This window comes from Schistosoma mansoni, chromosome 1, assembly GCF_000237925.1.
Source record: "Schistosoma mansoni strain Puerto Rico chromosome 1, complete genome".
NCBI classification, from domain to species: domain Eukaryota; kingdom Metazoa; phylum Platyhelminthes; class Trematoda; order Strigeidida; family Schistosomatidae; genus Schistosoma; species Schistosoma mansoni.
This window is the reverse complement of record NC_031495.1, coordinates 4,527,379-4,542,268: the sequence shown is the minus strand read 5'-3', so window position 1 is coordinate 4,542,268 and position 14,890 is coordinate 4,527,379. Positions and strand designations below refer to the sequence as shown.

The following is a 14,890-nucleotide window of genomic DNA, read 5'->3' as shown; positions in this document are numbered from 1 at the left end:
TGATCAATGTTGAGCCTATAATAATAATGAATAGAGAACTAGTCATTCAAAAATAGGATCATAGGGTAGATGTTTTCATATTTATTCGATCAATATGATATTTTTCGTACCATTGCTTAAGATGTATTTTACAGCTATTATTCGATGAATTGTAACACAGTAGAATCATTGGATATATCGTAATTGAGGTCAATGTACTTATATTATTCATAAGTATTGACAACCACATTTGGCAAATCTTGTACAAATGTTATTTTCTATTTTATGGTACGATGTGGTCAGTTTGATTGTGGTATATAGACCCAGTATGTTTGAGAATAATGATTCATATTGCAGAGGTTGTTATTGGTGTTCTGGACTTAACTGGCTGGGCTAGGCGGATAGCAGGACCGAGTAGTGCTTAAGACTGCTCATACGGCTTTGTGTATCGTTGTTCCAATCGATAATTCACTCCTCTCTAAATGGGCGGTCATATCACGTCATATATTAAAAGAGCATCCAGAATAGCACAATCGATATACCACTAACTAATCCCATCTATCAGTAGACCTAAGTCTATGGTTTCATTCTGATCGCTAACAGATATTTAACATCAATTAAATTGGTAGTCATATAACAGCTTAGTTGTTGGAACTTGATTAGCATTAAAACGTAGACAAATATATGATTGGCCACTTTTCCAATGATCAATAAGTGTAAACTTAAATATCCTAGTTACAATGTCATTATAAAAAGTTAATACAGTAGAACATAAAAACAAATATTTAACCCTATGAAAAATCAAACAAAAAAATTCCGTATTTTCATAGTTGAAATCATGAGTCAATTGAAGCTAGACCACCATTGAAAACCTGGAAGCACTGGACGGCCGTTTCGTCCTATTATGGGACTCCTCTGCAGTGCGCATCCATGATCTCGCACCCGCGAGATTCGAACCCAGGACCTACCAGTCTCGCGCCAGAGTACTTAACCGGTAGACCACTGAGCCGGCATCCAACGGTGTTAATGTCTAACTTCATTTGATCCACGAGGTTGAGCAACCGTTCACCAATTGTCTTCAGTGAGTTGATATCTTTACAACAGACCGATGATTTCAACTATAAAAATACTAAATTCTCCACAAAACCCCTTCTAACCAAAAAATACCGGCAAAAATTACTTCTAAAAACTGATCAACTGCAAATTGGAGTACAATAGACATTGATTATTTAACAAAATTCATGTAACTGATCTCATATTTATATGTATATATATATATATACATATCTAATGCATACCGGTTAACTGACAGATTACACATGTATAACCTTCATGTTAAGTATTTTAGATTACACCCATATTGTATTATAAATCATAATAGGCAAGATCAGTATAGTTCAATGTTACATATTCTAAAAAAGAAATCTGATATTATCTCTTACTGTAGTAAAACAAACAAGGTCATATTTATACATGCACTATCTATGGTAAGTAACAAAGTACATAAAAAAAGTAGAAATCAAATCATACTACTACTGAAGTGAAATTATGTAACAAGGAACATAAGCACACATATACACACATATATATACAAAGAATGAACAATACAAATATGTCCAATAATCAAAATGTTTACTTATTATACTGAAACCGAGTGTATATATTTGTCATAACCGCCCTTATTTTGATAGAAGATATTTATTAAAATTTAACTTTCTCATGTAACAATCACTAAGGTAACACACACACCCTTTGTATTTACTCTAAATGAAAAACAGTTGAAGAGTAAAATATAAATATCGGAGATATATCACTGACGATGAATATAAACAAAATGTTTACAAAGGTTTGTTAGTCTTGTTTTTTTTCGTTACATTAGTTGTGTCTAAAGTTCACTATAGTTGGATTGTCAATGTTTATACTTAAATAAAAGAATATTTACATTGATAGATCAGTGGGAAGTGACTAACATGCTGTTTGTCTAATCAAATTCTATTTGTAATGTGATCATCTATCTAAATGTTTGGAGATTACATACACTATATTTCGATGTTAAGCGATTGGAGATAGTAGACAGGAAACACTCCTCGACCTACTTCTCGTGGTATTTTGCACTCGTCACTGAGGGGTATTTGGAATCTTACGGGGAATGTTTTTTGGTGGATTCAACGAGTGACAGAATACCATGAAACCTATATTCAGAGTTTCCTGTTAACTAGCTACGACCATAACATCAAAAGAATATTTTTTATATAGTTGAAATCATGAATCAAATGAAGCTAGGCCACCACGGAAAACCCGGAAGCACTGGACGGCCGTTTCGTCCTATCATGGGACTCCTCGGCAGTGCGCATCCACGATCCCGCCTCGCATAATTTGGACCCGGGACCTACCAGTCTCGCGCTAGAGCACTTAACCGATAGACCATTGAGCCGGCACCCGACGGTGTTATTGTCTAACTTCAACCAATCGACGAAATTGTTCAGAAATAATGTTTCATTAATTTGAGTTATTTCGTAGTAATTTCCACCACATTTTGTTCTCTAAGCTGGATAGCTTCAATTGTAAATCGTTTATTACCGTTCTATACAAATATTATCAGGATTTAGTTGATATCCAAATACGCTTTTCGGAACTGTTAAAATAACCTGTTCCAATGATCTTTTCTTCAAGTGTTCTATTTGTCTTTATGTATTTCTTCTGGACTTCCATGGATTGTTCTTTTTTTGTCAGGATGACCATATGATGAACTGACCTTGTCCTCGTAAGTTGGAACTACGTCAATATGTTTATTGATTACGCAAGGACTTGAATGGCACCTCGCTAAGAACAGTCCTTGGTCCTTGCTAAAAGAAGTTACTTAATCGATCAACAGCACCATCCTTTCTTACTTGGTAGATAGTGAACATCATATCAAAATAGAGGAAGCCTTCTCTGTTTTATATCAAGTTCCGAAAAATTTACCTCAAGCAGCTAGATTACGGTTACTCTACATAACCGAAGCCATCTGGATCAACTCCAGAAAACCAAACTTATATATCCAGCCTCTATATTTGCCTTGGCCTAGGACTGGGGATCTTTAAACTGCTGATTTCATTTCAGTTAAAAAGACAATGATAGACTCAGTTAAATACAAACTTACATAAGACTGAACCTATAAATTGGTAAACAGAACAAAACCAAACAATCAGAAGCTAATATCCCTTAATTCCTAATCCCACATTACGATATCATTTGAACCCGTGAATATGTACTGCAGAAGTCTCAAACGAGGACGAAACAATTGTTTAATGTTGCCAGGTACCTAATAGTTCCCTACTCTTATCTCAACTAAAATCACCTCTTAACTGAGACTCTATTTAATATTAGAATACTGATTTATTCAAAAAATTATAGTAGATAAGAAATATGAATGAATATTGAAACCAACTGCATATATATAAGAACTTTCGTCTAGATTAGAGCGAATAGTTTCACAGTATTTGAGCACTGAGTTGATGTAAGACATTAAATAGGGAGAAGAATATATTTGTAAAATCTCAGCGAATGAATTTGAAGTCAATCCAACGTTTTGCCTGGCAATATGGTCCAAGCTTTTTCAAGGAATTATGATAATTCCTTGAAAAAGATTGGACCATATTGCCAGACGAAACGTTGGATTTACTCTAACTGCATATATTTGGCAAAAATTATGAATGGAACTATATAACATAATCAGTACTACTATTATTGTATCATCGAATAAACATTAACAACACATTCCAATTTACGATATATTGTGACAAAAGCAGTTGAAGAATATATATGTATAAACATAATCCACACTTGTTCATGTGACTAGATATACATATATGTTCTAGTGTATTGGTTTACTTATCATGTGATTCATTAAAACAACAATACAGGTCTACAAATATTGTACTAGGTAATAATCAGGACAAGAGTATGGATTGTTCTACTTTATTTCATGATAATGGATATGATTTTAATTTTTACAAAAATATTGACGACCACAATAAATTAACATGAAGTTATTAAGTGATCAATGTAGAGATTGGAACAGGTAGGTATGTAGTGCACAAGAACACGAGTGGAGACAATCGAATGTATTAAAGCACAAATTACAGACTATTTCACTGAAATCTGATAACCATACAGCAAACAGTTAATTTGCAAAATAGCAATCAATTATCTCAATCTTAACTGTTCCTTCTGCAAATATCAGTCCGTCTTCTCTGATTTCATTGTTCATGCATTTTCCTACCAATTGCGCTTCATTTCAGTTTTTTCCTTATCGATCTTCTGCCAAAGTACATTCTATCACTATATACTACTTGTGTGTATATAACTAGACCACACAACAGGTACATATTAAGTCGAAATGATATATTTGTGAGATCTCAACAAGTAGTAATTTGAATTTCTAACGTGTTGTGGCTTCGTGTAAGCCACTTCCTCTATAGTATTTAAACATATTAATTCGGTTATTTATTTATTCTAAAGTATTGAATTATTACCATGCTTACAATGTTGAATTTATTCGAGGTTGTCGGTTCAAACTGATAAATCTTCTGACTGAACACTTGAGTCGGTTTCTTAAGCTCTTCTAATAACCCAAAACTAAATCTACACAATAACTTAAACATGAGGGAAAAGGTGCGAAATGCGTAGAGAACGCTTTGCTCCCAGGTTCATTTATTTACAGAAAATCGAGGGTATTTATAGCATTTTAGATGGCCTTGAGTTTCTGGAACCCTACTAAACATAGTAGGAGAATGGGTAATCATTCAGTTAGAAATGATACGTGACCTTTTACTTTCTAGATATCTCTAAAATACTTCTATCCGACGTTATTATACAAGGTTGTTTACCAACTATAGATGAATTCCTTTAGTACAGTATTAATCTTTACTGGGAATGGTAATAGCTATTTAGCAAGCGATCAGTTTTTTATCTCTAATGTGTAGTCAAGTTGTCGTTAGTTTACATTTCACTTAGCCAAACACACCTTGTAAGAATTTGTTATAAATTGGGATTTTGTTTCGGTAAGAACCTATGGTAATAGCTAATTACAGAATGATTAAGCTTACTCTAGTATGAACAAGGTCTATGATGGACTTGATAGAATAACATCTGTCACACTAATCACAGATAAGTAAAACAGGACTTTCAGGATAGTTCTATATTTTGAACAGAAGAGAAAGATCGAAATAGAACAACTCTTTGTGTATTGTAAACCCTATGACTTGGAGACAAAACAAAATTAGCAAACTAAAAGCGATAACAACCAATCAGAAAACAGCTGATGTTATGACACAGATATGAATTAGACAAGTGCTACCATGGTTATCGTTTAAGGAAAACAGTGACATGTAATAACAAAAAAGACCAGATAACCTGACCTATTCTTAGCAGAATCGTATAATAGATAATTAGTCTTCTTTTAAGATAAACGCAGGATACTTCGAAATTTTTCACAACTTACACTATTCCATAAATGACTAAACTACATGGTTTGCAAAAATTACATAAACTCTTGAACACTTATATTCACCATGACAATACTGTTATAACAAAAAGGTACAGCTGACCGATATACTTCCAACCCAAGAATGAATTAGTCACCAATTTTAGTGGTTCAAGCAATTGAATGTGATTCAATTATCAGGCACACATTTGTATACTTGGCTACGAGCCGAACTTGAAGTGAGACAGCTAATGATACTACTATCCAGGTATTCAAGCCGAAGTTGATAGGGTTGGATTCGAACATGTGACTTAGTAGCGCCACACAAATTTCATTTGAATTGTGTAAGGGCTGTGATACTGCCCAGGTGCCCAAACCAGAACAGGTGGTTCGCTTAGGGGGACACACCCGGAGCCCTTGACCTAAACATTTGACTCACAAGGCAGTGGAGCATCGTGAGGAGATGCAGTCCTATGGTAGCCGGTTACCAACGATTGATTCATACGCCATTTGTTTTCTCAGGATAATGGAGCCAGCCCATGTGCACTATTGGTTTGGAATCAGGGTTCTCCAACCCCCCTAGATGGACTCGCCGTGTCCACTAATCCGGTTAAAGCGCCGGACATTCGCTTTTCGTCTTCTCAATTTTTGTAAACAATATCCCCATCATGAGAAGGCAGTGAGTAGGACTTCCCTGTCAGAGGCTATATATGCGTGGCCATGTGAGAGCATTTCGAGAGAGAGAGAGCGGACTCTCCCCACTCCCGACTGTACCAGGGCATACACTTCTACAATACTGAACAATAATTAGTTATGTAATAGACCAACTATGAAATTTCATTATGCCAAATTCTCAACAACAACAAAATACATAACCAGACAAACTAACCGTAACCAACTTCCATACACACATAAGAAATCAATTATGAATAAAGGACAATGAACCACTTAAGCTTAATCACAATTTATAAAAGTATTAAATTTAAAAATAGAATTAAGGAAAAACATTATTTCATCTGTTTCCAGGAAAGAGAGAGAGAGAGAAAAAAGAAAGTCATTATACATTTTATTGATCAGTTCCTTTTTATTTTATTGTTGAGATAGAAAATAAAATCGTTAGGTAGAGAGTCGCTATTTTCTAAACTTCTCTTTGGGTAAACTGTTATCTTCACGATTCATTAATTCAATTGATTTGATTTAATTCAGTTACTGAATGGTATATGATTGATTATAGTCAGCTCTGAATAACACTCTTTTACATAAGGGGGAGAGAGTATGTGATACTTTACCGTAGCTGACTAGGTTGAAGTGAAGCAATGTTTGAACCTATATTTCAATGAATTAAAAGTTAATTGATTTAACCATTAAGTAGCAGCTCAGTCAGTGAGTATGATAAATGAAAATGTCTTCTGTTTGGTTCCATAAGACAAAGTGACCAAGCAACGTAAAGTAATTGAAAACTAAGATGAAACAGTTGCGCAACTGCTCTTAGTATTTACTGGTTCTACAACTTATGTTGGTGTCTGTAGAAATCTCGATAGGTATTCAGAAAGTTCAGTTAACCTTTGCCAACTTGCACCACTTATGGAGTAGGTAAGATTTCCATGTAGAAACAAAAAGGGGTATAATAATCTATTTTTCTCTAGTTTGTGACCGTGAAGCATAGTCTTTGAATGTAGAAAACATGCGTAGCCTATATGCTTTTGATTAAAGATGTCTTCTAAACATAGCTTGAGTTTGATAGAACTAACAATGGACCAGTAATTTCAAAAACATCAAATAAGCTGACGAGAATGTAGATCTTTATCCACTGAGATGGTTGACGCATATGTCACGAATGCATAAACGTCAAATCCCTCAACGTTCGATGTTTGATGTTGTAAGTGTATATTGGAATAAAGCTATGGATAACCATACCAAAACATTACATCAGTCCATGAGATCATTGATTATTAGCTTTAGTCATATTGGTAGGTGCAGACTTCCTGGTTGAGAAACGCGTAACTGTGATCAGTACCTAAGATAGTGAGTGATATAGCTTAGAAAAGATCACAATGGTGCAAATACCTTCTCTCTTTATCTTACTTGGGATTATGAGTTGCAAGATACCTCCCTAATACATATCTTTTCATCCTAGCTTTTCGAACCATATTCTCAATCTTAAGTCTTTTTCATTATTCTTGCTGCTACATTATTTCAGATTAACAGACATTTATCTTTATCCTGTTGATTCAACATGGTATGGCAACCTATGGAGACGTACATATGTGTCATGTTCTACATTAATTGTGACTGGATGATTGGCAGCTGATATTCGTTCGTGTCAGAGCTCCATTTTAAATAACTTACCTACTGCTGTACTAAAGTATAATCCATGACTTTTTTGAATGAAACGTTTGATAAAACTACACTGATAACCAGAAATATACATATAGACCAGGTACACATTCGATTTATTAGTAAATAAGTGACTGAATCTCTAGAAAATGCATAATTACAAAAACAATCCGTGTGATGTAAACTATAAAATTAAACAATCTTTATAGACCCCTGTACTAATAACAATTATATGATCGTTAGTGTCTAGTTTCAAAAGGTAATTCTAAAAGTTCTAGTGAGAAACAGTGATCAGTGAAGTTCAACCACACTGGATATGAGGTAGTTACTGACCAAAGCCATTGGAAGATGGCTACGAAAAATGGCAAATTGATTGAAGTTACACACGCAAGCCACTAAATTCCGACTCAAGGATCTAAAGGTTAAATGCTCCCCGAAAGTGGTTGTAGATGCCCAGTTGATGGAAAGCATATAAGAACGAAACAGCTGTTTATTATTTTCTAGTTTTCAAGGATTCTTTAACTAACATCAGTCCATAAAGCAAACTGTGAAATGTTCCGCTGATCAGCCCAATGGAAGAGTATATAATTAACATAAACAAGAATTCTACAGTAAAACGGATTACTTGGAATAAATGAGTGGTCATGTAAAGTAAAAATGAATAAATGTATTGAATAATAATTAGTATTTTCACAGTTGAGCTCATGAGTCGATCTAAGCTAGACCATCACTGAAAACTTAGAATCCCTGGATGGCCGTTTTGTCCTGGTACAAGACTCCTCAGCAATGTGCATCCACGATCCTCCACGAGGGACTCCAACCCAGGACTATAGGTCCCGCGCATAAACGCCTAACTTCTAAACCATTGAGTTTGCACCGACTCGTGAATTCAACTGTGAAAATACAACAAACTCCACAAATCCTCATAGTGATAATAATTAGTAGATAGAAGGGATACATAACATGTAGATAATTTAATGAACAAGATCTTTAAATTTTATTCATTTGTAATTCTTATTTATTGTTTATTTATTTAAACACACATAATGTCATAGTTGAAATCATGAGTCAATTGAAACTAGACCACCATGGAAAACCTGGAAGCACTGGACGGCCGTTGGATGGACACCATTGGATACCGGCTCAGTGGTCTATCGGTTAAGTGCTCCGGCGCGAAACTGGTAGGTCCCGGGTTCGAATCTCGCGAGGCGGGATTGTGGATGCGCACTGCCGAGGATTTTCACAGTAGGACGAAACGATCGTCCAGTGCTTCTAGGTTTTCCATGGTGGTGTAGCTTCAATTGACTCATGATTTCAACTAAGAAAATATTGAAATATCCACAAAAACCCCTTCTGACATACATATTGGTACAAAGGAGCAACAGATATATATGCGCCACACAAAACAATGAGAATAGGAAGAGAAAGGGGTAAGAAGCATATATATAAAAGAAAAAATAGAATGAAAAAAGGAAGAGTAATGATGGGGGGAACTGAAATGTACAACCAGAAGACTCTTTCAGTTAAGAAAGTTATAACCACTCTTTATGAAGAAAGTAATTCTAAGCTAATGTCATCTATTATTATAATGGCAGTAACTCATGTTGTTTGTATAAAAGACCTTGAACTTATACATAAATCATAATAATAATGCGCAACATATACTCTATGATGTAACCAATAATAGAACACTAGTTACTTAAATACTTTTTTATGTTACGCAATATTTTGTTGTGAATACGACAAAACAATGTCGTCTTTATTAATCTACACTTAAATTCGTACTAAAATCTACAGAACTATTGTTGTCGTTGTTCTCTGAAGAAGTGACTTAAACTGAGTCACGAAACGCCAGAAAATTTAACTTTTCTACTCAATAGGATATTACAAGTATTTATAACAATCTATCCAATACTCAATTTATTCGAAATTATCAAGTTAAAAATTGGTAGTGATACCTATTGTCACCCAACTTTTCGATGAACAGTGGTTGACAAAGGTGTGTTGTTATAGGACCTTCTTTTTTCAAACAATAAACGCATCACTCGTAAATGATTAGTTTTCACTTTATAGTGGTGTGGGTTGTTGCATAATGGTACATCGAAAACTATATTCATTATTAAACAAACATTTTAAAATAACACTGTAATATACAATGATTATAAATTAAATTTTTTCACTGCAGGGATTTTGTGGAGACTGCTGAAATTTCATAGTTTACATTACGGACTGATCTTAGTTACATAACCATTGAAAACGAAGAAATTACTTGAAGTTTGTTTCATCTTGGCCCCCAAATGCCCTGGTACAGCTGATGGTGGAATCAGCTCTCCCTCTCAAAATGCACTCACATGGCCATGCGCATACGGCCACTACTAGAGAAGTCCTATTCACTGCATCCTCACAGCATTACTTTTGTTTACGAAATTTAGAGGACGAAAAGCGAATCTCTGATCAATTAACAGGGTTGGTGGATGTTGAGGAGCTACCTAGTGGAATTAGAAATCTCTGATTCAAAATCATTGGTGCACATAGGTTCCATGATTCTCAAGGAACAAATAATGTATGAACTTATTTTTGTTTACTGACTACCATGGGACTGTATCTCCTAACGTTGCTCCACTACTTTATGAAATAGAACTCTAGATGAAATGTCCGAGGATTGGTCTCTTAAGAAAACCACCTGCTTCGGTATCAGCACCCCGGCAGTATTACAGCCCACACACAAATCAAGTGAGTTGTGTGGTGCATATGTATTCGATGACCCATTGTACCAATATTTATGTGTTCAAATAAATAAATAAACATCCTATTATGAAACTACTCAACAGTGCATATCCGAGATTCCTCCAGAGATTGCGCGCAGGACCTACAAGTCTCGCAACGAACACTTAACCTTTAGGCCGTTGAACCGACATCGTAGATGAAGATTGTTGGGGAGCCTCACACCAAAAGGGAAAACTTTTCAGTGCTTCTTAGTTTTCATTAGTTATCTAAGATAAGTCCATGACTTAAAGTACGAAATTAACTTTTTTAACGGAAAAAATAATACATACCATTTTACATCGTCCGTATGTTCCAAATAATGTCTTTGACATTGCTCTTCAATATTATACAATACTACAACGGCTGCAACAAAATAAATCAACTCTCCAGTTGGAAGATAATGTAAATTATTTCGACAGTCTCGTCCACGATAACCATAACTAAGTAGAGATGATGATGATGATGACGTAACGAATTATTAGGATGATAATTAAGGAGAATATTTTGGTTCAAATGATATTACGGTAAAAAATATTCTTTGAAAAAGAACATAAAGATCTTCACAAACCTCCTGTTCTAATAAATAGTGATGATTATTTGTTCACTATTGAACTGATTTAAATTAGAAGTGAGATGTGACTAGCAGAGTTTCAAATGTCATACAAGTAAAGCCAGTGGCAATGGACAATGGTTGTGTACCATCGCGAAACGCGGACAACCCTATGTCAACTCAATAGTTTAAGGGTATAGTGCTCACTGAAAGAACTAAAGATGTTGGGATGGATTCTTGGCGATGTAATCGTCCACTGCTGAGGAGTCACTTATTAGAATGAAAAAAATTTTTAGTGCTTCCTGGCCCTCAGTAATCATCTAGCTACAGTCGGTCTATAATTTAAGTTGTAAGATAAACGATATTTTCGCGTTATAAAGTAATGAATAACATTTAAATTTATCATAACAGAGTCCTACTCTTGAGGTATAGAGACTCTTCAACTAACCGAGTGTTTTGTATAAAAGAAGAACTAGCACATTTTTTTCGATATTTAGTACCGAATGGGATAGGAACAGGTTGGAGGAAAACTAAGGGTCTACAAACCAAGATGTAGCAACAGTCCATGAAGTCATTGACCGTTGATTTGGAGAGTGGAGCATCGTGAGGAGATGCAGTTCCATAGTAGCCGGTCACTAACGATTGGTTCATACGCCATTTGTTCCTCCAAGATCCTGGAGCCCATGTGCATCATTGGTTTGAAACCAGGGTTCTCCAACTCCCCTAGGTGGACTCACCGTGTTCACCAACCCGGTTAAAGCACCGGACATTCGCTTTTCATCCTCTCAATTTCGTAAACAACAGTAATGCCACGAGAAGGCAGTGAGTAGGACTTCCTTGGCAGAGGCCATATACGCGTGGCCATGTGAGGGTATTTGGAGAAGGAGAGATGAGATATTTACATTGATAACTTATCTAAGAATTTTCAAATGATAAAAGCTAATCATTATTTCTTAATAAGCAAAACTTAAGTACTTCAGGACAATTTGCCAAAGTGTAGTAATTTATGAAAGTAAATACATAAAAACAATTTACAAAAAGGATACATCCATTCCAATTTCAACGTTGTATCTGGTGCTTTCAATGGAATTGACAAGTCATAATTTTGCATAATTTGTGTAGGCATATAAACATTGACTGGACGTCCACGAATATAAAATCGTAGAATTCCATCACCTGTTTTGCAAAAAAATTTTTTAAAAAAATATGCCAAGTAAAACAGAATGGTAGGGGAGAAAATACAACGGGAAAATTGATAATTGTATCAGATTTTCAGAATAGGAGGATGTGTACTGATGAGGAGTTCCATACCAGTACGAAATGACCGTCCATTTTTTCCAGGTTATCAATGGTGGTTTAACTTAGATCGGTTCATGATTTTTATGAAACCCAAGAATCTCCATAACCTCATACTGACAGTACTCATGTACTCGCTAGTGACTAGCTTCGAGAGGAAATTCCCGGAGTTCTTATGAGAAGCCGTGACCAGTAGAGCTAGTCCGTATAGGGTAAGGCAGTTACCCATGAAATACAATGGAAGATGGTCGCTTAATGTTGTGGATTGACTGAGGTTAGATATTAACACCATTGAATCCCAATTCAGTGGTCTAGAAATTGAGTGTTCACGAACGACGCTGAAGGTCCTAAGTTTGAATCCCGCCTGTGGGTTTGTGGATGTACAATGCCAAATACTAAGACGAAGCGAATGTGTACTGCTTCCAGGTTTCCAAAGGTTGCGGAATCTAGATTAACCCAATATTTCAATGAAATTGTATCGTAAACTGATCACAATTGTAGAGCTAGTAGGATTAACCAAAGTAGACAGGAACAAATTCGTTCTTCTAGCTCAAAACTGTTTTACATTCCATGCGTATATTTGATGTCTTGTATAGTTGTATATGGAAAATCTATATCTGGCTGTTGGACTGCTAACGTGTTGAACTAAAACTTTAAAGGAATTGTGTACTCTGATTACGATATATTGAGTGAATTGATATCTCTGGTGAGAAATGAGAACTCATGTCACCCAGTGTGATAAAAGAAAAACATATACATAGCTGTGACTGACCTCTTTTAGGACTAAGATATAATATTGACTGACTACTGAACAGTAGCCATTATTATGTGTGCCTAATCCTCACAGGTGATCAAATTTCAACCAAATGATCAATAGATTTAGAACACCAATAAAGACTAGACAAGCATGATATATTGATCAATTACAGTTGAAGATGAAAATTAGATTACAAATGATCAAGTGATTACATCTTAAAAAAAAACAACTTATTAGGCTTACATCTGTGTAATTTATTTGGTAGAAAACTAGATTTGATATTTATTTCTTGACCGTTTAGTGTGTTTTTAAGTTTACCATTTTTAAAAACATTAACTATGCACCACATTGGTTTATAAAGGTGTAGTAGGCACACCTGAATCAATCTTTTCACATGGAACCAATATCTCTCTTGGTGGACAGTTGTTCGTTTATTTCTACATTTGATATGATAAGCGAGTAAGTTCAAGAGGATTCAGTCTCTGTTCATCATTCACAGTGCCCATCATAGAAAAATATTTATGGTAGGCAATTTAATAGTAACTGAAAGATATCAAAGTGACAAATTTATTCACATGCAGAAATACAATAAGTAGTTAAACTACACATATAAGGACTCGAAACTGAGTGTAATAATAGTTTGCTGAATGGGACGGTCGACGATTCAGGTCCGAATCCAGCTCAATACACATCGGTTTGGTTATTCGAGTAATATTACTAACCCTCCTCCATACATAAACAAACACCATAGCCTAAAGCCAGATAAATAATCTTTGGTAAATGAATCGGATTTAGATGAGTATTTTCAACAATAACAAGAAACTGAAAATACTACTAAGACATTCTGCAATTTGCAATTTTCACTTCAAATACATTGGATTGTCCCCACTCGTGTTCGTGTTGTTGTTGTTGTTGTTGTTGTTATTCACCACACTACCACCTTTACAATTACAACTACAAATACAACGAAAATACAAAAACACTACTACAACCACAAACAAAACCACAATCACCACGTCACTCTCTCCACATTCTCACTCCCGTGTCCCCTGTTACTTGCACACTTCATTTCATTCATTCACAACACCGACCAGTCACAGTCACTTGCCTAGTCCCACTCACACACAACATCGTCTCCTCACTGTATCCAACTACTACTGTGGTCATGTGTGCCGATTGCTGCTTACCTCAGTGTGAACTTGATTCAGTACCACTTGGGATGGCATGCAGACACAATGAGTGGACAAGTGTCAAACAGACAGGATGAAACACACTCTCCCTCACTGACTCATCATCTCAACGTGTTACACTGTGTAGTTTGTCGAAGCAGACAGTGGTGGATGGATTGACACGGGGTGATGAGTGGTGAGTGGTTGTGTGGTTGATTGATTGAGTGTGAGAGTGAGAGAGTGAGTGAGTGAGTAGTATGTGTTGTGTAGTGTGTAGTGTTGTCGTGAATAGCAGAGTGTATTTGCATGATGATGGTGAAATGGAATGTTGAAATTGATGAGTAAGTTTTTGGGATCCCCGGGTACCGAGCTCGAATTCGTCAAGTGGTCTAAGGCGTTGGATGGCGAACACCTTTAACGTCGACGGTCGAATCCACATCACAACATATTCACACCCTACATCCATATCACTCCTCACATACCACTATACAACTACTACTCATCCACATCCAGCCACATCATCTCAATCTCATATCACACAACAAACACTACTATACTCTACATACACT

At 35.6% G+C, this 14,890-nt stretch overlaps 1 protein-coding gene across 1 annotated transcript in view; it reads right to left on the bottom strand.

Moving 5' to 3' along the window:
• The window catches only part of Smp_163210 (putative WD-repeat protein), a gene marked incomplete at both ends in the record, with an annotated part of 68,703 nt that overhangs the window by 36,951 nt on the left and 16,862 nt on the right, over positions 1–14,890 (bottom strand). Inside the window, 3 exons of the mRNA XM_018793039.1 lie at positions 10,840–10,989; positions 12,146–12,275; positions 13,168–13,202. Of these exons, the coding sequence (XP_018647592.1) occupies positions 10,840–10,989; positions 12,146–12,275; positions 13,168–13,202 (315 nt within the window). The remainder of the gene's footprint in view (positions 1–10,839; positions 10,990–12,145; positions 12,276–13,167; positions 13,203–14,890) is intronic.